A 25,511-nucleotide genomic window follows, 5' to 3' on the forward strand; every position below is an offset into this window, starting at 1 on the left:
TTAAAAAATTGGTTCTCTTAAAAAGTCATTGAATTAACTTCTGCTAGTCACTGTGCATACCAGAACACTGGACAGCACTAGTCGGTATGCTCTTAAGTGGTATTGTAAAAATAGAGAAGCTAAAACTACCCAAGTAAATGCCCTTTCTAGTGCCTTCCTAGCTCTTTGGGGGAGCATGATAGGTGAACTTTTAGTGTTGTAAGTTCTCAAAATATGTATTTTTTTGTCCCCTGAATGCAAAATTCTAGTTTATGCCTTAATTTGATCCTGCTGTTTTAACTACAGGTGTTTCTTAAAATCCTTCCCCAACCAATTTTGTGCTTAACTATAAATTGGACAGTTAAAGATATTGATGTCAGTTATTTCTCAGTAAGACTGGGGGCGCGTTGATAACCACTACCAGAGTTTGTTGCTTTCCAGCTCCACCAGCTTTAGCTTTCTGCTTGCATTGGTCTCTTTATTTAATTTTCTTTTTATTTCTTCCACTCTCCCCAGTGACAGAGACCATGGAACTTTTAAAAATTACCCTTTGCTAATCATTAGCAGGAATCCCATTGCATTTTATGGAATATTCCCATCTTCTTAGCAATTTTCTCTATTGGTTGTTGCTCAGAATTTTTTTGGTAAACCTCTAGATTGGCAGTACTTTGAATAGTTGACGTGACCAGAATTCAGCATTCCTCCTGAGTGGGTAGTTGATGTATTTACTTTACTAATTTAAAGTGTATCTGAGCAGTTCTGCTTTCTCTGGTGGTGTTGACAGAATGTTCATTTCAAAGATTTCAGTTTGTTTTCTTCTTTATACTTGCCTGTGTATTTTCTAAATTTTCTGTAAGTATAATTTTATAATAACAAATTTTAATGATTGCATTAATTCAGTCAAAATTATTTTGGTGGGATTAAAACTTAGTTGATAGCGTTAACAAGCCTCATGTGGATTTGGGGGAGAGTTGGAAGCAGGGAGAGGGAAGAAGGCATAAGACACCCTACTGCGGCTTGGGTAGAAGGTAGTGAAGCATGTACTTGTGGAGGTGTGTAGTTGTACTCCTCAAGTTACGTAGTCATGCAAACAATTAGTGAATTAATAAAATGTGAGAAAAACTCATTTTCTCACTGCCTGTGAACAGAAAGCCTTAGCAGCACTCTATAGTAACAAAACTGCATAGTCAACTTAAAAAGTCGAGCAATTTTGTTATGCTGTAGTTACAAATTGTGGTACAGTCTGGAGCAAATGGAGTAGATTAAGCCAGAACCATGTGTACAACTAGAGCCTTGGGGTGGAAGCAGAGGAGGCCCACTAAGGAGGTGGGTGCTTAGACCCTCTGGTTGCTGACCCTGCCCACTGCTCCTGGTGTCCTGGGGTCAGAACGGGCTGGCCCAGGGTGGAGGTGCATGGGCAGTAGGTGGGAGGAGGAAGCCTTGCCCAACCGCAGTTTGCCAGGCAGAGATTTTGTTGCCTTCACTTGGGATTTGGGATTAGTGCTCAGGGCTCAGAATGGCCCTCCAGCCGCAGGAAGTGCTGCCATGGCGGTAGTGACTGTCAACAGAACTCTACTAAGGGTTGGGGGACCCGAAAGGGAGCCTCCTCCTAGTGAGCTTTCCTACCCATTGAGCCTGGCTTACCCATTGCTGAGTGCCTCTGGGCAATTCAGCTCCTTTGCTGTGGAGTTCTACCCTGCCCACTTCTGATACAGAAATGTACCCTGTGCGGGGGATGGTCAAGCTGTAGGTGCCTTTCTTCTTCCCGCAAAGGGCTGCCACTGGGTTATTTTTTATCACGAGGCTATTTAGAAGCAAAACTGAAGGTGAGGGGAGTCTTCACTAGAGAACACACCTGTGCACCGACTGTTGGGTGAGGGTGTTCCCCTGGCCACAGTGCCTTTGCAAGGCTGCATTTGATGAATGACATGTCCTTGTGGTGGCCTAGTCGTGTGCTCATAGGTGTTTCCGGTGTGGCTAAAGTTTCTTAACAAGAGACTTTCTCTCAGTCTCTTGCTACATATTTTTTCCCCAAAGCCTCCCCTCCCACTGACCCTGGGCTACAACATGTTGTCTTTGGACCCCCATCAGTTCCATGAGTGCTGGGGCTTTGTAATTTAGCAAGTTCAGGCAACAACTTAGAATTGAACAGAAATGTCTTTAGATACCAGAATAAAAAATCCAGAATACAAAGGGTGTTGGTTGGTGAAAACTCAGTGCCCTTCTCACCCTTGGCCTCCCTGCCTGGCTCCCAGTTTCTTGTGTGTCAACAGGATAGTCTGTGCATCCAGTGTGAGTAGAAAGCTGAGCTTGAGCCATCCTGCTCAACCCCTGTGGGGACTGCTGTAGGTTGGGGACATACAGACTATTAAACTCATTTTTTTTTTAAAGATTTATTTATTTATGCATAAGAACTGGGATACAGGCCAGAGGTGCAGGGGCATTGGGAGGCCTCACCAGAGACAGAGTGGGGAGCAGAATAGGCAGATCAACGAAGTACACTGCTGAGGGGAGCAATGGGTGAGATAGGAGAAGTCTGCCACGCCATGTGGAGCACCACGGGGCTGGGATCGAACTCACACTGTAGTGGCTGTGGCTCACTTGCAGTGCTGTGTCCCAACCCGTTGCGCCACCAGGGAGGGCCCTGAACTCATTGATTTTTATGGCTGCTGTATTTTATTACTGCTGCAGTTTATTTATCCTGTTTCCTGTTTGTGGAAATTTAGATCTTTCCAGTCTTTGTAACAACAGACAATGTGAAGTTGACTATCTGTATAAGAATGTCTTTGTACCAAGGCAGATTTGGAGGCTAACCTCCTTTCTGCACAAGTACTAGGTCAGAGCGCACCACACCTCTCTCAGTGGGAAGTCATGTCTGCATGGACGCCAGGGCAGCCCTGGTGTCCCTCTTCCCTTAGCAGTGCTTGATCTTGCAGGTGTGTAGGGTAAGTTAGTATCTCAATGTAGCTTTATTTGTGTTTCCTAGAAGTATAGTCAAAAATCCTATGCTTTCATTAAATTTAATTTTATGTTGATCATTTGTACTACTAAGGATCATTTTGAATTTGGAAAATCTGTATTTATAAATCTTCCTCTTTTTAAAAATTTTTGCTTAGAAGAACTGGGCCGGAAGTAGGGGAGTGGAGTGAGAAGATTCACCAGAGGCAGAGTTGGGAGTAAACAGGTGGATCTGCGGAAGTACACTGCTGAGGGGAGCAGCGTGCCAAACAGGACAGGTTGGCTGCGCTGTGGGTCAGCTCCCTCACCAGGACTGAGCGCAGGCCACAGCTGATAGTGTGGGGACTCAGCCCCTAGGCCGCCAGGAAGGCCCAGCATCTCTGTATTTAAAAGCCATTTCAATTTCATATTCTTTGCACATTTTTCTGTTGGGTTGTTGATATTGTTTTCTAAGTACACTTTACTTATTAAGGAGATTCATCAATTAATTGTGTCTTAAGGGTTTAATCTGAGAAAAAAGATTGGGATGCAGCTTTCTGAACCATATGTTATTATTATTATTATTTTGCTATTCTCTCTTAAACATACAAATTTTCACATACAGTTTTTAAGGTGCTGAATTTTTCAAGATTCTTTAAAGTTCATCTGTTTTGTTTTCTTGTAAATCATATTGATCCCACTGCAGAAAGCAGGCAGTAGGCTGTATGTTGTTGCCTGGTACTTCATCTCTGGCTGCCTTTAAATACATGTTGTCTTAATTAATAAGTTTATTTTGTTCAGATGCGTACATTTGCTTTCAGCTTGCCATAACATATTTAAATATTGGGAATCTTTCTTGCAAACTTTAATATGAAGGTAAAGGTTATAAACAAACCGATTTTCCTGAACAGGTTGTCTATTTTCACATGCTAGAAAATGATACCTGGTAAGTGCTCCCATGTAATGTATTAAAAGTACACCTTGGAACAATTGAGATGGAGAAAAAAAATGTACAAAATGATGTAAAAATAAACTGTTATAAAATAAAAAAAAAAGTACACCTTGGGAACAAAAAGTACATTTTGAACTAACTTTTCTCTTTCTACAGGACAATCCTTACACAGTTTGTGTTTGACTTGAGATCTGCCCCTTTTACTTCACTCAATTGACTTGGCAGAATTTTAAGAGCAGCATTCATTAATTTCCAGGTATGAAAAATTATAGTTCTTGATATTATATTATCTTAAGTACGTACATGAAAAGGTAGAGCTTTACAATTGTAGATTTGACATTAGTTTACATCAGATTTTACCTTAGTTGCTTGAAAGTTCACTGTATGATCTTCTGTCCCTGCTCACTTATTGCTAAATTTTTAATTCATTACCTCTTTGGTTATGTATCTCTTCCATTCTACCTTCCTCAAAGGCTAATATTCCATAAGCGCTGGAGAAAATCTAGACCAAACCCCTCAATTTGAAGAGAAGGTAGTTTCTTGTCTTTGGACATACAGTTAATTTAGGGGAAGAACTGCTGGCCAAACTCTGATCTCCCTGGCACCCCCACCCCGCCCCTACCCCCCAGCAGTGGTAAGGAGTATTGCTCAGCTGGTGCATCCTGCAAGCTTTGCAGCCACTGCCTGGGTTAAGACCTTTTGTGTAAAATGGGGCTTGGCCCACCTGCCGGAATGTGGTGTGTGTGAGGATCCCAGTGACCCCATGCCCTGCTGCTTTTGCCTTTGCCTGTGGCCTGGCGCTTCTCCTTGAGCACCTCTTCCATGCTTCTTGAGTCTGCCCACCCTGGCTGATGGGTCACAGTGCTCTCTGGTTCTCCCTGTGCGTGTGTCTGTTAAACTGGCCTCTGCTCCACTGCAGTGGACAGTCGCAGCCTGGGTTTCCTCCGAGCCCCTTCTCTGTTGGCAGATATTGACACATCACGCACTTTATGTCTGCGTTCCCTTTGGGACTTCAGACCAACTTTTCCAGTGGCTTGTTGGCCAACTCTATGTAATTCCCCACTCACCTCCAGCACTGAACTTTAAATAAGAGTCTTTGCTTTTCCTCTGAACCAATTCTTCCTTCTGACTTCCTAATATCTATAGCAATGCCTTTAAATACTTAGGCCTTCAAAATCCCTGTTGTCTTTATAGCTTAGCCTTTCACAGATAGTCAGCCATCAAGATTCAGGAGCTTATTTCCCCTTTGAATGTTTTTACCTTTTCCTTCCTTTCCATTTCTGCTGTCATCAGGGTATTAACCACTACTGCAATACAGTAGCTGTTCATTCACCTGGAAGTAGCTTGATTTTTCTCTCTCTCTCTCTATTCCCCAAGGATACAACCTCTTGACTTTTTAAAATGGAATGTGACTTTGTCACTTGTTCAGTAGTATGTGAATTTCTTTTTAAAGATTTATTTATTTTTGCATAGAAGAACTGGGGTATAGGACAGAGGGACAGGTCATGGTAGTGAGAGGATTCACTAGAGACAGAGTGGGGAGCAGAACAAGCAGATCTACTGAAATGCACTGCTGAGGGGAGCAACAGGCGAGACAGGAAAAAGAGACATGTCTCCTATGCCATGAGAGTCACCTCCCTGGATGGGAATCCAACTCAGGAGGTGATAGAACTGAGATTTAAATCCTAGGCCACTTGGGAGGCCCTGAATCTTGATTTAAGTAAAGACACTGAATATCATTACTCTGAGAGCTCCCAGGACTTCAAAATCTTGAATTACAACTGAGGTCTCTTAAAATATAAAACTGATAGTTAATGTTTCACTTACTTGTGTGACAAACTTTAAAATTTTTTATGTTCATGTATTCGTAGGATTCAAAACTCAAAATATCAAAAAGTATACCACATCAAGTCTTCCTCCAACCCTTCTACCCTATATTCCAGATCCTACCCAGCTCCATTGACAATTGTTGTGCCTTCAAAGAACTGACAGGTATATAAGTGTCACAGTAAAGTCATTTACGGTATCCCATGAGACATAAAAAATGGGACAGCTAATCAGCTTGAGGCCCATTCAAGATAAAATCTAAAGAATAGTGGACTTAAAGCATATTAGCTTAGTTTGCCATTGAAATATTTTCATTGAATTACTTCTGGGATGGCCTTGATTTTAGTGACAACATACAGTAAAAGTCACATAAAGAACCTTTGTTCAGGAAGTTCACTGGTGAAGCTGTTTATTGAATGCCTCTGACATACAAAGCATCAACCTGGGACTGGGTATATGCAGAGCTCTGTCTCCGCTCACACACATATCATAGCGCAGAAGGGAAACATGCATCCCAACAGGCAAGTGCAGTGGGCGTCAAGGAAAGAGGAACAACCGTTAACGTCGGCCCAGGGAAGCTGAGGACACTTCCCCCGGAAGGCCCTATTTGAACTGACTCCGAAGGAGAAAAAGCGTCTCAGATTGAGATGGTGGTTTGATTGTAGCACAGGAGCAACAGGTATAAAAGCTTGGCAGCATGAAGGGCATAGTGTGCCAGGAACTGCCAGTAAGTTAAGAGTGGGGTAAGGCAGGTCGTAGGAGATGCGCAAGGAGAGATGGGCAGAACCTGGGCCCCAAGTGTTTTCAGTTCAGTCATAGATACATGGGCCTTAATCCAGTAGGCAAGAAGGAGCTAGTAGGGAATATTATACAGCAGAATCCAGAAATATAACATGCTTCAGGGTGAATTGAGGGAGAAGGACAAAGGCAATGAGACCAGTTAGGAAGTCTGTTACATTAGTCCAGATGTTCTCTAGGAACATGAAAGAATCCAAATGGCAAATTCTCCTAAAAGGTCGTGCCAGAAAAATTCTCATTTCTACTGGGGAATGATGTGAATACTATGTAAATCCTTTTTGGCTTTTTTTTTGTGTGCTTTCTTTTTTGCCTTGGATTCTAGAAAAATAATGCTAAAAGTAATATCCCAGCTGGGAATTGAGTTCTCTCACCCCCCTACCCCCACCCCGGTTGTAAGGTGCTAAGCCTGGGGTGAGGTCTGTGGTGTGTGTGTCTCAGCTTTGTCTCCCTGTCTGTGTGGCTCTTGTCTGTCACTCATCTGTGGGAGTCATGCAGCTAGTTTCTGGATGTCTTTCAGAGGGAGCAGGTCAGTGTATAGCTGTATTTTGGTGAGAGGAGAGAAAGTCAGAGCCTCGTGTCCTGCCATCTTGGTCCATCCTCTATGACTATTTTAGCCCAGGTCCATAAAGGACTTGATAGCTTTTAGGGTTCCACTCCCTAGAAAATAGTGCCACCAGACTGAGTCATCCTGAAGGCTTCTAGATCAATGGGATTTTGCCATACTTACTCCCTCACAGCACCAGTATCTTTACTGCTTCTCTGATATGATTAATATGTTGACATTTTTTTTAAGTTTTATTTATTTATGCACACAAGAACTGGGGTAGAGGCCAGAGGTGTGGAGGTGGGGGCAGGGGAGTGAGAGGATTCACCAGAGACAGAGTGGGGAGCAGAACAGGCAGATTGACTGAAATACACTGCTGAGGGGAGCAGCAGGTTGGACAGGGCAGAAAAGGTCTCCAGTTCCAGTGGGTCAGCTCCCAGACGGGATTGAACTCGTGCTACAGTAGCTTCTCATAGCTTCATAGTGCTGAGACTTAACCCACTGCGCAACCAGGGAGCTCCCCAGCATTTTTATTTTAAGAGCCATCATGCAACCATGAAGCTCCTTGGCCATTTTAAGACTGAACTGAGTGCAAATGCAACACAGATGTCTAAGGAAACGCGATAAAGTGCCCATTTTCAACAGAATTACCTAAAAGCAAAGTGAAAGTCTTATTCTGTTTTGCTCTTTTCACATATTCCCTATCCCAACCAGGCTTTTGACCAATAGTTCTTTTTTTTTTTTTAAAGATATATTTATTTGTCCATGCAAGAACTGGGGTACAGGCTAGAGGTGGGTGGAGTGGGGTGAGAGGATTCACCAGAGGCAGAGTGGGGAGCAGAACAGGCAGATTGACTGAAATACACTGTTAAGGGGAGCAGTGGGCAGGTCAGGAGAGGTCTCCCATGCCTTGTGGGTCATCTTCCTGGCCAGGGTATTGAACTGGAGCTGCAGTGGCTGCGGACAGCTTCATAGTGCTATGCTTTAACCCATTGTGCCACCAGGGAGGGCCCTGACCAGTAGTTCTTTAGGAGAAAGGACTCATTTCTCAGTCTAATCTCTCTTCAACTAGAAAAGGCTAAATATCAGAGGTACACATTCCCAACAATAAAATATACTTAAAATAATAGAGCTGAAACCAATAGTTTCTATCACTTTGAGAATGACTAAAATAAAACATAATGAGACCTTATCCTGGCATCTTATAATAGAAGTTGATTTATTTCAGGATCCCCCTGTAAGAAACATGACATATATAATACAACATTTAACTACAATGAAAGTATAGAAGGTTGAAATAGTCCTCAGATATCTAGACCCTCCACTCCCCAGTGCCCACACCCCAAGTGAGTGACCTTCTGCTTTGCACCAACAACAACATAGAACTTACCACTGTGAGGAAGCCATCTCCCATGTTGAACAGTTTCACACAGTTTACCCCAGTTTTCTTATCAAAGTCCCCAGTAAGAAGTACATTTTATGTCATTGGCTAATGCACATATATTTGTGTTTTTCATATTACTCTTACCTGAAACCAAAAAAGTCCATGTAAGAATTCTTAATAGTACTTCACTAACTTCTATCTACTGCTTTAAATTCTATGGTATGTGGTGTGTTTTTTTTTTGGTATGTGTTTTTAAATACTAGTTGTGACTTGTTGCGGTGATTTCAAAGCCCATGAATGGATTGAGGGAGCAAGGTAATAACCATTGACTTAAAACTTTCAAACCTTAGTTTGCCTACATATAGATATGAAGACACTAGATCTGATTACCTGAACTCTGAAAACCCCATTAAGGTCCCATTTAAAAAAGAAAAAATTCTTTATATTGAAATAAAATCTGCTCCCATAAGCATGTCCTTTGGTACTTTGCTTTTCAGAACCATATTAAATATTCATTTGACAAATAGAGACAGGGTGCCTATGTGCCAGACATTATACCCTGTGCTAGGGAGACTAAGGTGAACGTAAGTCTTACCCTTTGGAATTTACATTTTAGATCAGTCCAGAAGACATGTCCTCTTCCATGTAACTGGCTTCAGGACTGGAAGACAGTTATCAGGTTCTCTTTTAGTCCTTTCTGTTTCCTAAACCAGGCCTCATATGACAGTAGCTTCAGCCATCAGCCAAGACTGTTCCTACAATGAGTAGGGGTTATCTAGACAACCCCAGATGAGGTGCCATGGAGACCAGTGTAGCTTTTGGTGAAGGGTATTCCCGACATGGGCCTTCAGTAGTGAGCTGGCTCTTCAGAAACACCAAAATCAGCAAGGTTAGAGTGCGGGGGGAAGTGTTCAAACAAATGTTGTCAGAAACTAGAGAGACATTACAGAAAAAAAATAACCTTGACCCTTCACACCACATACAGATTTTAACTTGAAATAAGTCATAGAGTTAAATGTAAAAAGTTAAATATCTGGGCCTTCCCTCATGGCACAACGGGTTAAGGCACAGCACTAGGAAGCTGTCCGTTGCCACTACAATACGAGTTCGGCCAGGGAGGTGACTCACATGGTGAGGCAGACCTCTCCTGTCTCCCCACTGCTCTCCACTCTGCCTCTCTCATGGCCCCTGCACCTCTGGACTGTACCCAGTTCTGTATGCATAAATAAATAAAACTTAAAAAATAAAAAAGTTGGCCCTCCCTGGTGGCTCAGCGGGTTAAAGCGCAGCACTAAGAAGCGTAAGCCACTTTCGCATGAGTTCGATTCTGCCTGCCCCGAGGAGATCCACAGGGTGTGGCAGACCTCTCCTGACCCTCCCGCTGCTCCCCTCGGCAGTGTACTTCATCGATCTGCCTGTTCTGCTCCCCACTCTGTCCCTGGTGAATCCTCTCACCCTCCGCATCTCTGGCCTGTACCCCAGTTCTGTACGAATAAATAAATCTTCAAAAAAAAAATTCTACTTAAAAAAAAAAAGTTAAATATCTGACTTGTATAGGAATTTCCATGGCAGTTTCGTTTACACAAACCCCAAATTGGAAAGAAAAAGTCCATCAAATCAAAGAAAAGAAATTAAATCAAACGGTGTCAAGGTGAAAGCCACTCCAAGACGCTGAACAAAAATACTATTTTAGATGCCTGAGCCTACTCCTACAGCGGGCCGAGCCAGGGAAACGTTCACCTTTAAAAACTGATCAGTCATTGACTGGACATTGGTAGAAGACTTCTGATATTGTGACAGTTGCCAATGATGTCACTACAGCCTGAGAAGAACTGACACACTCTCTGAATGAACAACGTTGAAAGAAACTTCGCCTGCATCTCATCAGGACTTCAGGGAATGCAAAGGCAAAAATGATGGCAGTGTGACAATATCAGAGTCTACTGATGAAACCTAATGACAGGATGAGCTCAAATGCACTGATTCCATTAACATTCCATTTATTAAAATATGTTCCCTCCCTGTTCAATACCGTATTCTTGAATGGCTATTACTGCAGCCTTGGATGGTGTCATAAGTTGGGAATAAATGACCCTTGTTCACAGAAGATAAGAATCCAGCCTGGAGTTTAGCAGAAAGGGAAATTTATACTCATCTAACTAAAATAGCCAGAGGACATTGACTTTAGGCACAGCTGGATTCAAGAGTTAAAATCATGTAGCAGGGCTCCCTGACTGGGTTCTGTTTGGCTTCCTTCTGCATTTGCATCTTCCTGATGGGCTTCATCACGGATGAAGATCACTTGTAGTTCTCAGCTCGTGTGATTCTTGAGCCTGTGTCCTCCTGGAGTCCGCCCACATCCGCAAGCTTCCATGCCATGCCCCGGAGGACTGAAACTGACCCGTCTGGCTCACGTGCCCTCCCTGTGGAGAGTAGGGGAAGCCAAGGAATGAACATGACTGAAATGTAGAAGGCGGTTCCAAGATAAAAAGGGAAGTTAATTCTGTGCTGAGGAAGAAGAAGGAAGAAGTCTTCTGTATGCGGCAGAAGACTGATTCAGAGGCCAAATAACACCTGGAAGATTATGGGTGAGATGACTTGATGCCTGTGGTTATATTTTTAAATATTCTAAGGGGAGGAAAGTGGAGGCAGGTAGAAGACACAAAATTAGCAAGTGATCAACAATAAAGCTGGGTAATAGGTACGTGAGCACTCCTCTTGCTGTCTACTCTGCTTTAGTGTTTAAAAATTGGACGTCAACACCAGTAACAGCAGCAAGAAAATAAAGGTGCTTCCTCCTCGACTGTGATTGTTTCTTAGAAGTAAAAGCTAAGAGGTGCTGTGAGGGGAAGTTCTGTGTTCATGTGAAGGAGGGCGAGTCTCAGGATTCGTTCTTTTCTTGGAGAATGGATTTATCTGATTTCGGTGCTAGAAATGTTATCAGTAAGCATCTGCTCAGGAAAACAGAAGCCAGTCTGTATTTCAGAAATTGGCTCCAAAAATGAACGAAAGGCAGGAATAGCAAAAGGAAGAAGGGAGGCTGGTGGGGACTAGCAAGACTGTTACAGGCAAAGGCTGCAGTGCCCTGTGCGGGAGCCCAGACTCTGCACTGGCAGCTGGTCAGTGGAGTCGTCGTCACAGTCAGTCCTGGACCTACCGGTGAGATGCCACTTCTACCAGTGATGCAGAATCCAGAGGATGGAAGGCTACTGGGGTCACCCCACCCCTGCTGCCCGCCACCGACGGCCACCAGCTGCGCTACTAGAGCGAAACTTCTTTTCTTTTGTGATCTCCTGTCAGTGCTTCCGAATGGTAGAATCTAACAGGAAGCCAGCTGTGAGGATGGAGTCTGGGAAATGTCCTTTGCAGAATCCCAGTCCCATCGGGAGAGCATGAGGTGAGAGCAGAGCTGAGAGGTGACAGGTAAATGGCCAGCATAGTCCACTCTTGGGCTACCTGACATCAGCACACGCCACTTTTCCCATATTTAAAGTTTGAAACAAGTTCAGCAGTGTGTTTGACAAGAGGCAATTACTCTTTATACAAAGATGCTTTCATCTCCTCCCTGAAACTGATGATGTTAAATTATTTGGTCAGTCATGACCCATTTCACCAGAACCATACAGTGTTCCCCTGATGCAGGTGGGAGCTCAGACCTCTACAGGGACAGAAAACAAAGTTCTGTAAGAGGGTTATTAGATGTAAAAGTGAAAGGAAACACTACCACTCTCCTCCCATGATTTCTAAAGTATTCCAGCTTTTGGGAAAAATAGCATCAGACATTGACCTGGTTAAAATATGCCACATCCATTTGGATAGCACCCCAGTCTCCTAGGCTGTCGTCTCCGATGGTGCCATAGTGGAATATTCATATGGCGGTTCTGTCATTGTGTTCGGCATGCTGCTTCCGGGTGATGGCGACCATGACGAGCTTCACGGGCTAGGGAAAGAGGCCAGCTGACATCTGCAGCACAGGTCACGTCCACTGCAGAGCCCCGTCTCTACTAATTATTAAGCTTTCATGAGAAACCCTGGAGCCTCGCAGGCTGCACCCTTCCAAGAGGCTCATCCAACAGCTTCTTCCCCACTTGCCTTTGGTGGCCAGTCCTGTCTGATTCTTCCTGACTAATGTGTTACCACTGTCCGTGAGTCAGGGTAAACTCAGTTTCTACTTCTGCGCAGATGAACAGCCATGTGCTCTGGGGAGCTTGCTCCTACGTCCTGCAGAGACACTCCTGGTTGGAGTGGTGATGTGGGGAGCCGCTTCCTGCGGCTGGCAGCATGCTCTGCACCATTGTCTCTAAAGCAGGTCTTAACTTCTGTCTCGGCTAGTCGTGGGGTCATGTATGTGAGCTGGGGGACAGGCAGCAATGTACTAGGAGAAGGTGCTATGGGAACCAGGCAGATTCAAGACCTGTGTGGTCCAGTCTTGTACATAACACTCCTCTTGATGATGGGGTACAGACATGTACTTCAGCAACACCCATGGTTGATAACTCATATGTGGCTGCTGGGCACCCTGTGGTCAGGCATCAAGCAATACAGTGCTGCAACACTCTAAAGTTCTTTTCAGCAGAATAACTATCTACTGGAGAGTTGTGATGGTTAATTTTATAGGTCACTTGACTGGCCTCCAGTATGCCTAGTGATTTGATCAAACACTGTTCTGGGTGTTTGTGTGAGAATGATCCTGGGTGCCTTTGGTAGTTACAATAATAGACTGAGTAAAGGAGACCGTCCCTAATATGGGTGGGCCTCATCTAGTCAGTTGATAGCCTAACTAGAAGAAAAGGCAGATTCTCCTTTTGATCCTTCACCCCCAGCCCAATAAAAGGGTCTTTCCTCCTGCCTGACTGCTTTGACTTGAGACATTAATTAATTAATTTATTTTTTTCCCTGCTTTTGGATTTAAATGGAAATCTTGGCTCTTCTGATTCTTGGGCCTACAGGCTTTGACTGAAAATATACCATCAATTTTCCTGGGTCTCCAATATGCCAACCATACAGCTTAAGATTTGTTAGTCTCCCTAATCACATGAAAAAGTTCCTTAAAATAAATCTCTTCCTGGCCCTCCCTGGTGGCGCAGTGAGCTAAAGCACAGCACTAAGAAGCTAAAGCACAGCACTAAGAAGCTAAAGCCACTTCAGCATGAGTTCGATGCCCGCCTGCCCCGGAGGTGACCACATGGCGCAGCAGACCTCTCCTGACCTGCCCACTGGTACCCTTAGCTGTGTACTTCATTGATCTGCCTGTCCTGCTCCCCACTTTGTCTCTGATGAATCCTTTCACCACCCCTGCCCCTCTTGCCTGTACCCCAGTTTTGTATGCATAAATAAATAAATCTTTTAAAAAAAAAATAAATCTCTTTCTGTGTGTAAATGCATCTATGAGTTCTGTTTCTCTGGAGAACTCCAACTAATGCAAGAGGCCATGGATTTTCTCTCAATTCTAAGGGTAGTAATTCCCCTACTAGAGCTTGCCAGAGGCTCTGTATAGTATCTCCACATCTGATACTGCTGAACTTGCTAGCTCCTAAGGGCTTTACTACTGCAGCCTGAACCTTCTTTGCAGAATCTTCTTGCTCTGGGCCACAATTAAAACTGGCCAACTTATGAGTCACATGTATATGCATATAGGTTGGAATAGGACATTCAAAGGAGATCAATAGTTGTCTCCAAAATCAAAAGATTCCTAGAACTTGTGTCTGTTGTATGGTGAGTGGTACAAGGTACAGCCGTTGGACTTTGTGAGCCATGTGGATTGGGTTAGCCCTAAGATACCTAGTACACCTGACACCGAAACATTCTGCTGGCAGCCCCTTGGTCTGATGGTGTTTTGTCTCCCATGTTGTGGCATGCCTCTGGGTTTTGTGTTTGTTTTTCTTTCATTGAGTTAGCATTGGGGTACAACACTATGATTTATAGGCACATCCCCCAGAGTGCTGGGAACCCAGATGCATGTGAGACCCATGCCAGGTTACTCATAGCCTGTCCCATAATTTATTGGTGCTCTCTGTCCTCCTCACTCTCCGGTAGCCTCAATTCTATAGTCAAATTTCTAGGGTTTGGTACTGGTTTGGTTTTATCTGACCCTTTGTTTAGTTTCTCTATAGTTCACATATAAGTGAAACCATAAAGTATCTGTCCTTTTCTTTCTATTTTTTTTTCTTTCTAGCTTATTTCACTTAGCATTATCCCCTCCAATTTCATCCATGTTGTTGCAAATGAGTCCATCTTTTTTTTAATTACCTGAGTAGTATATTATTGTGTGTATCTACTCCTCTCTTCTTGGACACTGAAGCTGTTTCTGTAACTTGGCTACTGAAAATAGTGCCGCAGTGAGCACAGCACTACAAATACCCCTTTGAGTGAAGTGTTTTTGCATCCTTTGGGTAGATACTTAGGAGTGAAATTACTGGGTCATATCGTAGGTCTGTGGTTAATATTTTGAGAAACCTCTGTACTGCTTTCCTCAGGAGTCTGTCTGCATCCCCACCAGTGGTGTACCAGGGTTCCTCTTTTCTCCACACCCTCTCTAGCACTTCTTGTTTCTGGTCTTTTTTTGTATAATAAGGGCCATTCTCACAGGGATAACTAGTATCTGACTGTGAATTTGTTTTGCATTTCCTTGATCAGTACCTTCACAAAGTGGTTCCTTTGGGGGCCCTCCCTAGTGGTGCAAGTGGTTAAGTCTCAGCACTGTGAAGCAATCCACAGCTACTGCAGCCTGAGTCAACCCCTGGCCAGGGAGCTGACCCACATGGCACAGCAGACCTCTCCTGTCTCGCCCGCTGCTCCCCTTGCAGTGTGTTTCAGTCGATCTGCCTGTCCTGTTCCCTACTCAGCTTTGGTGAATCTTCTCATGCTCCACACCTCTGGCCTACACCCTCTTTTTTTAAATTTTATTTTAAGATTATTTATTTATGCTTACAGAACTGGGGTACAGGCCAGAGGGGCAGGGGTAATGAGAGGATTCACCAAAGACAGAGTGGGGAGCAGAACAGGCAGATCTACTGAAATACACTGCTGAGGGGAGCAGCGGGCGGGTCAGGAGAGGTCTGCCGCGCCATGTGGTTCAGCTCCCTGGCTGGGGATTGAACTCATGCTGAAGTGGCTTCTGAGAGCTTCATAATGCAGTGCTTTAACCTGTTATACCACCAGGGAGAGCCCTACACCCTAACTCTTATATGCATAAATAAATAAATCTTAAAAAGAAAGAAACAGGCAAAAAGACCAACTGACTGAATGAGAGCTCAGAACTAGCTCTATGAATATATGGAAACTAGATCTATAACAGAGGTAGCTTTAACAAATTAGTGGAGAAAGGACAGGCTTTTTGGTAAATAATGCCAGAAAATTTGTTTATCTAATGAAAAAAATAGAATACCATCTGCAAAGCAAATTCTAAGAATGAAAAGCTTTTTAAAATATATATTTATGCCACTGAGATAAGGGAGAATTTCTTAAGCAAGATCCTGAAAAACATGCCATTAAAAGATCAATAAATTTGACTAAGTTAAAACTACAATCTTATAAATGAAAACTATCTTCAGTGAAGTTAATAAGATACCAGATAGTAGAAGATATTTGCAGGGCATGTAACAGGTAAAGGCTTAGTGTGTAGGATCCATAAAGAGTGCCTAAAATCAATAAAAAAAAGACAAAAAGCTCAATAAATAAAAACATGCCATTGGCCCCTGTTCTTCACTTAGTGCCTGTATTCCACGTGCCTGTGCCACACACTGCTGTGTGTCTCTGCAGTTCTCCCCACTAACGAGCAGAGGATATTTCTTCTTCCTTGACTTTAGATTTGGCCATATGATTCGTTTCAGACTAATTGAATCTGGTAGGTAGGAAATGTGCCAGTTGAAACCTAAATCTTTTTTTTTTTTTTTTAAGATTTATTTGTTTATGCACACAGAAAAGGGGTACAGGCCAGAGGTGGAGGGGCAGCGAGAGGATTCACCCGAGACAGAGTGGGGAGCAGAACAGGCAGATCTGAGGGGAGCAGCCAGTGAGACACTGCTGAGGGGAGTAGCGGTGACGGTAGGAGCGGGCGAGACGAGAGAGGGCTGCTGCGCCATGTGTGTCACCGCTGGGGTGGGAATCGAACTTGCAGAAACAACCACAGCCTGGCTTAGCTTCGCAGTGCAGTGCTCCAACCTGCTGCGCCACCAGGGAGACCTAAATCTTAAATGGCCTCGTGTATTTCTACTTGGTCTTTTGTACCTCTGCCATTGTCATGAAAAGAAATTGTGTAGGCTAGACCCCTGACCCCAGGAGGAAACTGTGTAATAAATAACACAACCAACCCAGACAGGCTGTCCCATCCAGGTCCCGCTGACTCCAGGATCTTGCCCAGGCTATTTCAGCAATCTAGCCTAGATGAGCCAACCCACAGGTATGTAAGCTAAATAAATACTTACTATTGTACATTGGTTTTGTGTTAGTTGTTATACAGTGTTAATTAGCAACATCATAATGAGCCAGAAACTCACTGAATCATGGTTAGTAAACATTAAAAGTTGTTCAGTTCATACAGATAAAAACAATGCTGTGTCATTGCATATTCATAAGGTTGTCAAAAACGTTAAGACTAGTTATACTAAGTGTTGACATAGGTAAGAAGTGGAAACTACTATACACCATTCAGGGGAGGGCACATTTAAAAACCAGGGACAGGTTTCTTACCACTGTGTTCCCAGATTAAGCCCCTGAGTGAGGCATCCAGGAAAGTTTATTTTTTTCCCTGACATAAGCAAACTAAATTGGACTGCTAATCACACACACCCTTTTTTTTTTTAAAATTAATTAAAAATTATTTTATCATTGTAGTCCCCATAGTTCCCCTGCCGCCATATCACCTGTGAACCGTCACTGCATTGTCTTGTGTTCTTCCCTCCCCTGCTTTGCCTTTGGCCTTTTCCTCTTCTTCCTGTCAGGAATGGGACTTGAGACCAGAGGTGGAGCAGCCATCTTGTGACATGAGGTGTTTTATTTCACTAAAATGATAAGCTTTTTACATAATAAGTTCATTTGGATCCTCTAGTGACTAATGCTGATGGAGTACAGGGTGTGTGCAGTTTTGAGTGACAGATAAGTATCAACTGTGTGGCTTAGAGGCTCTTCTCTAAGAAGGAAGTGTTTTTGATGGAAACACAAGTCTCTCATTATGATTTTAGTCACCCCCTCTTGGAAAAGCAGTGTGACCTCGCTCTTGGTGGTAACCACGTGTGTCTTTCCTCTTCAGAATGGAGATCTCCTCTCACCAGTCTCACCTCCTGCAGCAGCTGAATGAGCAGCGCCGGCAAGATGTGTTTTGTGACTGCAGTATTCTGGTCGAAGGCAAGATCTTCAAAGCACACCGAAATGTCTTATTTGCTAGCAGTGGCTACTTTAAAATGCTGCTTTCCCAGAATTCAAAGGAGACAAGCCAGCCCACCACAGCCACCTTTCAGGCTTTCTCCCCCGACACCTTCACTGTCATCCTGGACTTCGTCTACTCCGGCAAGCTCTCTCTAACTGGTCAGAACGTCATAGAAGTGATGTCAGCTGCTAGCTTCCTTCAGATGACTGATGTCATTAGTGTATGTAAGACCTTTATTAAATCTTCATTAGACATTAGCGAGAAAGAAAAAGATCGCTATTTCAGTCTATCTGATAAAGATGCCAATTCTAACGGCATAGAACGTTCCTCTTTTTATAGCAGTGGCTGGCAAGAAGAAAGCGGTTCTCCACATTCTCACCTAAGCCCTGATCAAGGAACAGGTATAATAAGTGGGAAATCTTGGAGTAAGTATAATTACCAGCCAGCCTCCCAAAGGAATACTCAACAAGCTTTGCTCAAGCATGAACAAAGGAAAGATTCCATTAAAAAGACCAAACATTTGAGATTGTCACAGCCTTCTGAAGTTGCTCATTATAAGTCAAGCAAAAGGGAAGCGCGGACATCCGATTCTTCCACCCACATGTCCCAGTCAGAAGAACAAGCACAAACCGATGCTGAAATGGACTCTACTCCTATTGGCTATCAGTATAGTCAAGGATCTGATGTCATATCCAGAAGTTTTCCAGGTACCCAAAAAGAGACTCAGTTCCCTCAGTCAGCTTCTGAGACTCCATATAGATGAATCCTTTCCCAACATCCCCTTAATTTTGGTGTGACAGGCAGTAGAGTTAAGTGATTTAGAGTCTCAAGCTTTAATATAAAATGTGTTTCATAAAACATACAAGAAAAAAGAACCATAATTGAAGATAATATTAGGTAAACGTAATAATAGTCAAAACAATGGAATTCTGATGAGGGTCAAAATTTATGATTTTTCTAAACAAAGGGGATAGGATTACTGTTAGGTGGTAAAAGCTCTTCTCTAAATGATTCAATCTCTGAGACACATATTTTCACTTTAAACATTTATCTGAGTATCCACTCAGGAGGAGTGTTTTTACTCATAGAAGTCAAGAGAGCAACTAGTCATGTTGCATAGGTTTACAAATCCAAGGTCTAAAGGAAGTTAAGACTAGCTCTGAATTTTAAATACATAATTTTAAACATACTGCAACCCATAATGTTGATACTATGAGTCTATGTGCAACATGACACACTTCATTTTTACCATAGTAGTAAACTGCAGAGAGAGCATATAGGCTGATAGCTTTAAAGTAACCCTCTCTTTACTTCCATAGAATTGAAATAAAGAGTAGAGATTAGAAATGTGTGTCTTAAAAAAAAAGAAATGCGTGTCTTCTGGTTCCTACTCCCCCCTTAGTCTGTTAGCAAATTTGCTTTATAGTTTACATGTAAATTTAAAGAAAAATTCTGATAAACTGGAAATCCTGCGGGTTGTAAATTTAAATTATACATTTGCATTTTTTAATGTAGGTAAATTTCAAACATACAAAAATAGACTAGTAGCGCTAACCTCCATGCATCATTACCTAATTCCAGCAGCTTTCAACTTACAGCTTTCAATGAAACAATCTTGTTTCATCTCTACCTTTACCCCAACGCTCCCCTTTATCATTTTTATTTTTTTAAAGGTTTATTTATTTGTACATATAGAACTAGGGTACAGGCCTGAGGTGCGGGGTGGTGAGAGGATTCACCAGAGACAGAGTGAACAGGTAGACTGATGAAGTACACTGCTGAGGAGAGCAGAAGGCGGGTCAGGAGAGGTCTGCCGTGCCATGTGGGTCACCTCGGGGCAGGGATCGAACTCATGCTGAAGTGGCTTTAGCTTCTTAGTGCAGTGTTTAACCCATCCTACCACCAGTGAGGGCCCTCCCTTCATCGTTTTTAAACAAACCTCAGGTATGTTTTCATCTGTAACTACTTAAGAATATGTTCCTAAAATAGTCTGAAAAACCCCTAAGAATATGTTCCTAAAATAGTCTGAAAAACCCCTGAATACCATTATGGTACCTAAACAAAAGGAACAAGTCCTATTTAATATTACTCGGTAACCAGACAGTAGTCCCCTTTTGCTGCTTGTCATATAAATCTTGAAAGGTGATGTGGTTGTCTGTAGATAACATTTTAAAATAATCGGCAACCTGATTGATTTTTACTCAATCACATTTTCCTATAGGACATTAACTTGGAAATAAATGAAATTGTATATTACAGAGCTTACTTAAAGTCATCATGACCAAACCTTACAGAAGTGACAGCAAAAATGGGAAATCTTTGTTGCATTTTAAAACAGCATAAACATGATCTTTTTTTAAATTAGGACCTTGCACATTTATAATTCTGGTTATTTAAATCTAACTTTGATAATGAACAGCTAGATTTAGCAGTTAAATTGATGAAGTTTGCCTCGATTCATAGCTAACATTTTGAATACACATGAGTTTTAAAGCAAAAAAAATCCTTGAAATTTTTTCACCTTTAAAAGAAAAATCATACAAGTATATGAAAAGTAAAGGCAAGAGAATAAAAATGTGAATAAAATGTGTTATTTAAAAGCTTACATAGGGCCCTCCCTGGTGGCTAAGTCACAGCACTATGAAGCTACCCACAGCCACTGCAGCACAAGTTTGATCCCAGCTGGGAGGTGACCCACATGAGTAGCAGACCACTCCTGCCTGGCCCGCTGCCCCCCTCAACAGTGGATCCTCCTGCTCTGCTCCCCACTCTGTCTCTGGTACAGCCTCTCACTCCCCACCCCTCTGGCCTGTACTTTAGTTCTTGTGTGCATAAATAAAAAAGCTTAAGCAGTAAATAAATATTTTTATTTTGGGGTTTGTCTATAGTTTTTTATATTTAAAATCTAGTAGCTACAGCATGAAATAAAAAGATAAGTGTGACAGACTTTATAAATGTACTCAAACTTTGTCAATACATCAAGTACTGAAGTTACGTTTTCTAGATAGGAGGATATTGACAATCTCATCTTCTCCTTTATTCTTCTCTTTCCAAGACTGGGCGCATCAACTCCTTTTGGATTCTTAAGTTATCAAAATCGATATTATGACTTTCTGGTAATTTAATCAGACTGTTCCCTGACAGATGACCTGCCCAGGATGCGATTCAAATGTCCATACTGCCCACATGTGGTGAAGCGGAAAGCAGACCTGAAGCGCCACCTTCGCTGTCATACAGGAGAAAGGCCCTACCCATGTCAAGCCTGTGGGAAAAGATTTAGCAGACTCGACCATCTAAGTAGCCATTTTCGAACAGTACGTATATGATTTTTCATTGTTTTACTTCTTAAGAAATGTATGTATTTATCTGCTTTGGCGTCATCCAATTTACTGAGAAAAATCCTTTCACACTCCTCCATATTAAAAATAGTTCCCACTTAAATGATTTTTGCACATAATGCATAATTTAGTGTGTATTTTATACATTTATAATATATATATTTTTTATTCTCCTTTGAGACCGGAAAGTAAGAAATTTTGAATACCCATTTTAGTTCACTAAAAATGGAATAAGTTTTTATATGCTGGTCTTTGCAGAACCAAAAGACAGTGGAAACTATAAAATTGCTTTAACTGCCTTTGTCTGAGTCACCACTTTGGATCCTCTATTTTTTTATTTAAAGATTTATTTATTTATTCGTACAGAACTGGGGTACAGGCCAGAGATGCGGAGGGTGAGAGGATTCACCAGAGACAGTGGGGAGCAGAACAGGCAGATCGACGAAGTACACTGCTGAGGGGAGCAGCGGGCGGGTCAGGAGAGGTCTGACGCACCGTGTGGTCACCTCCGGGACAGGCGGGAATCAAACTCATGTGGAAGTGGCTTAAGCTTCTTAGTGCAGTGCTTTAACCCGCTGCGCCACCAGGGAGGGCCCTGGATCCCCTATTTTTACTAGCGCTTCTTAAAACCTGGTCTGGTAGCATCTCGGTTTAGTTTTCTGCTGTCTGACTTCTCTCTACTACAACCCTTTCCTAGTCTCTAGCTTCTCTTTACTCTTCTCAAGGAAGGGGAAAAGCTTAGTAACCAGGCCAGTCTCAATCAAGGACTTCACCGAGGGAGAAGTTGCCGTTCGGTGCTCTGGTGGTTTAATAAGATAGTGACATTAGAATTTTCCTGCTATTCACCGTAGAGCAAGGATTTTTTTCCAAAATCTAGAAGTATTACTCATACTTCTAGTCCATTTACAAGAGCTCCTTTTAATTTTCAAGGACATTGAATCACTTAGGTGATTTCTTTTGACGTTGCTGTGTAGTTTATTCAACAAATATATAGTGAACCTACTCTGTGCCTTTTTGAATTACTAGATATTAAGTAGTGAGCAAAACAGATAAAGTCTCTGCCTTCATTAAGCTTATGAAACTAGAATTAAAACAACCCTTTATTATTATAACAGCAATAATCATGCATTATGAAAAGTAAAAAAGTTAGATGTAAAAATTTAAAAATAAAAATGCCTTATTTTTACCACCCTCATCTTACCATTCTTAGTACTATATTATGTGTATATATGTTTGGCTTTTGTTCTTTTTACCATAACGAGATCATACTATACATGTTGTTTGTAACCTAATTTCTTTAGTGAACAACGTCTTACTTCTACATCTCAGCTAATTTTTAAAAAAAGATTTATTTATTTATGCATACAGAAAGGGAGTACATGCCAGAGGTGGTGAGAGGATTCACTAGAGACAGAGCAGGCAGCAGAACAGACAGATTGACAAAGTACACTGTGGGCAGGTCAGGAGATGTCTGCCACGCCATGTGGGTCACCTCCCTGGCCTGGGATGGAACTTGTGCTAAAGTGGCTGCAGCTGGCTTCATAGTGTTGTGCTTAACCTGTTGTGTCACCAGGGAGGGCCCCATCTCAGTTAATTTTTATCTAACACTCAGTTCAATTTTAAATTCCTCCCCCCCACCCCCATTTCCCAAATGCCCTTTATAGCCAGTCTGTCCAAGTCAGAATCCAATTCAGGGCCAGGTATACTATCATTTTAGTTAGATCCCTTGAATAGGTTTTTAAACTCACGTAGAACTCCCTCCCCCTCTTTCCCTAACTCTAGTGTACTGAAGATACTGAGTCCATTGTTTTACAAAGCATCCTACCTCTGCTTAGTTCTACATGGTGTCATTTAACTTGTTCCTCTATCCTCCCTGCTTTTTTATGAACTGACAGTTTTATCTGAAGATTTACCAGATTCAAGTTAAATACACTCACCTAGAACATCAAGGGCAAAATTATAGCTATATGTATAGCTATAATTTTATCATGTATATAATGATTTTTATATATTTATAATCATTTATAATAATTACATATATATAGTATTGTGTTACATTGGGAGACACATCTATATTTTAAAATAATATGATATATTTTTAATTTTAACATTATATCTGCATTTCTTTGACTTTACAATTATATCAGAATTGAAAAGGATAAACATGAATTTGTGCCAAACTTTGTAATGAAACAGTACTATATTTGAGACCTGTAATGTTATTTTCTGAAGGAAATAAGTGTACACTCAAATTGTACACTTTCAATATTCACTAATTAATATATCAGTGGCTAGCAGAAGATAACAAGTGTATTGACTACCATACATTTTCTTAAATACCTTACTAGACTAAATTTTTTGCTTGGATATTTTGTCTGTGTGTGTTTTCTGACCTACTTCTCTACTGTTCTGACTTTAGATAAATGAGTAAACATGAATTCAATATACATTAATTATAATAATTTTAATAAGGTATTTAGCATGTACTAAAATTAGAATAACTGCTTTATTTCTGCAAAAGAATAAGGTTAAGGTTTCAATATTCCTGGAATATTGAACTAAAATAATTTTTAGATTAAAACCTATAATCCACTGCTCTACTAGCCATTGAGCAAAGCTTCAAGAGTAAGAAGGAGGCGCTTGGGGAGCTCAGAAGGAGGCGCTTGGGGAGCTCAGCAGGCTCATAGAGCCACCACTGTGAGTGTCCAGACCAGTGTCCATTCTGACCAGTCAGGCTTCTGCTCTGTCTGGGGCGTACCCATATATCACCAGCTATTTACTATTTTGGCTATCACCTGGAAGCAAATTTATAATGTTTTAAATTACTTGTTTCAAAATACATGATTAATAAATGACAAGGCTAGTAAATGAAAAACCAGAGTCAGAATCTAAGCTTTCAGTGACTAATCCAGTCCTGTTTATACTATGTCTTTCATTAATAATGATAGCCAGTAATCCTACCCAAAATTATTTTGACAGATTTGGGGCAATATTTTTTCTTTCTCTAGCAAAATAATAAAAGTTGAGTTATGTACATATAACTTATGAGTATAATTTATTTTTTCATGAAACAAAAGAGGTCTTTTTCTCTCAAAGTCCTTAAAATAGTACATATAGTAAGTGCTACTCAGATATCAAAATATTACTGGATTCAGTGATATGTGCAATTTTTTTTTAAGATTCATTTATGCATAGAGATTTGGGGTACAGGCTAGAGGTGCAGAGCAGTGAGAGGATTCACCAGAGACAAAGTGGGGAGCAGAACAGGCCTACTGATGAAGTACACTGCTGAAGGGAGCAGCGGGCAGGTCAGGAGAGGTCTGCCATTCCATGTGGGTCACCTCCAGGGTGGGGATCGAACTCATACTGAAGTGGTTTTAGCTTCTTAGTGCTGTGCTTTAACCCCCTGTGCCACCAGGGAGGGTCTGGGATATGTACAATTATTATGTTAATTATGTTAATACTACTAAATATGTAGTATTAACTATAAAAACATTACAACTATTATTTAGAGAAGAACTGTTTAAAACTTTTGTGATGTTAAATTTTAACAAAACCTCGATCATTTTTCTAATAATTTAATCATCTATTAAATGTTAATTTAATATTAATATTTGATTTTGAACCTCAAGTTAGGAACTACTACCTTAAATAGCAGAGACTGTCCTGCTTTTGAAAAATCCTTTTTAATCACCATTTACATCTCTATACAGATTCATCAAGCATGCAAACTAATCTGCAGAAAATGCAAACGCCACGTAACTGATCTAACTGGGCAAGTGGTGCAGGAAGGAACCCGGCGCTACAGACTGTGCAATGAGTGCCTTGCTGAAGTTGGCATAGACAGCCTCCCCATTGACTTGGAAGCTGAACAGCATCTTAGGTCCCCATCAGATGGTGAAAAAGATTCCAAATGGCACCTGAGTGAAGATGAGAATAGATCATACGTGGAGATCGTAGAGGACGGGTCTGCTGATCTGGTTATCCAACAGGTTGATGATAGTGAAGAAGAAGAAGAAAAGGAAATAAAGCCCAACATTAGGTAGCTGTCTTATAACCCAACAGAGCTGGCATGCGTGCAACCTCCGTTGACTTCCTCTAGCTCTCTCTTTCCACAGCCAGAGCCTGGTTAACACATTTATCAGACTGTGTGAGAACGATGATCTGACATAACTTGCATGCTTCCTGAACAGGCCACTGTATCCATTCTGAACTCTGTTGCCCTAAAATATGTTGCTGCACTGGAAAGACCTAGCCTGAGTTGGCATGATGGACTAATTAATCCTCTTGCTTTTATTACAGAAACCTTTTTTCTCTTAATCTTGGAATATCTACTTAGCAATCTTTTATCCAAAGGAAATATTTTAAATAAAATTACCACAACC

The 25,511-nt window shown here is 41.7% G+C and overlaps 1 protein-coding gene across 1 annotated transcript; it reads left to right on the forward strand.

Moving 5' to 3' along the window:
* The first annotated feature begins 4,037 nt into the window (after nucleotides 1-4,037).
* Nucleotides 4,038-25,511, forward strand: ZBTB8A (zinc finger and BTB domain containing 8A). The gene is made up of 4 exons (XM_004678752.2): nucleotides 4,038-4,124; nucleotides 17,672-18,495; nucleotides 20,933-21,102; nucleotides 24,840-25,511. Exons 2-4 carry the CDS (start codon nucleotides 17,673-17,675, stop codon nucleotides 25,170-25,172), a joined length of 1,326 nt encoding a protein of 441 aa, XP_004678809.1. The 5' UTR covers nucleotides 4,038-4,124; nucleotide 17,672; the 3' UTR covers nucleotides 25,173-25,511.

The sequence above is a fragment of the Condylura cristata genome, unplaced genomic scaffold, assembly GCF_000260355.1.
Source record: "Condylura cristata isolate star-nosed mole 26May11 unplaced genomic scaffold, ConCri1.0 scaffold00008, whole genome shotgun sequence".
NCBI classification, from domain to species: Eukaryota; Metazoa; Chordata; class Mammalia; order Eulipotyphla; family Talpidae; genus Condylura; species Condylura cristata.

Bases quoted from the DNA above. Each gene is read 5' to 3' on its own strand.
- ZBTB8A (XM_004678752.2), top strand. From the start codon at position 17,673: ATGGAGATCTCCTCTCACCAGTCTCACCTCCTGCAGCAGCTGAATGAG. The intron at 18,496-20,932 runs GTACCCAAAAAG...GTTCCCTGACAG, and splicing joins CATATCCAGAAGTTTTCCAG to ATGACCTGCCCAGGATGCGA. The intron at 21,103-24,839 runs GTACGTATATGA...ATCTCTATACAG, and splicing joins TAAGTAGCCATTTTCGAACA to ATTCATCAAGCATGCAAACT.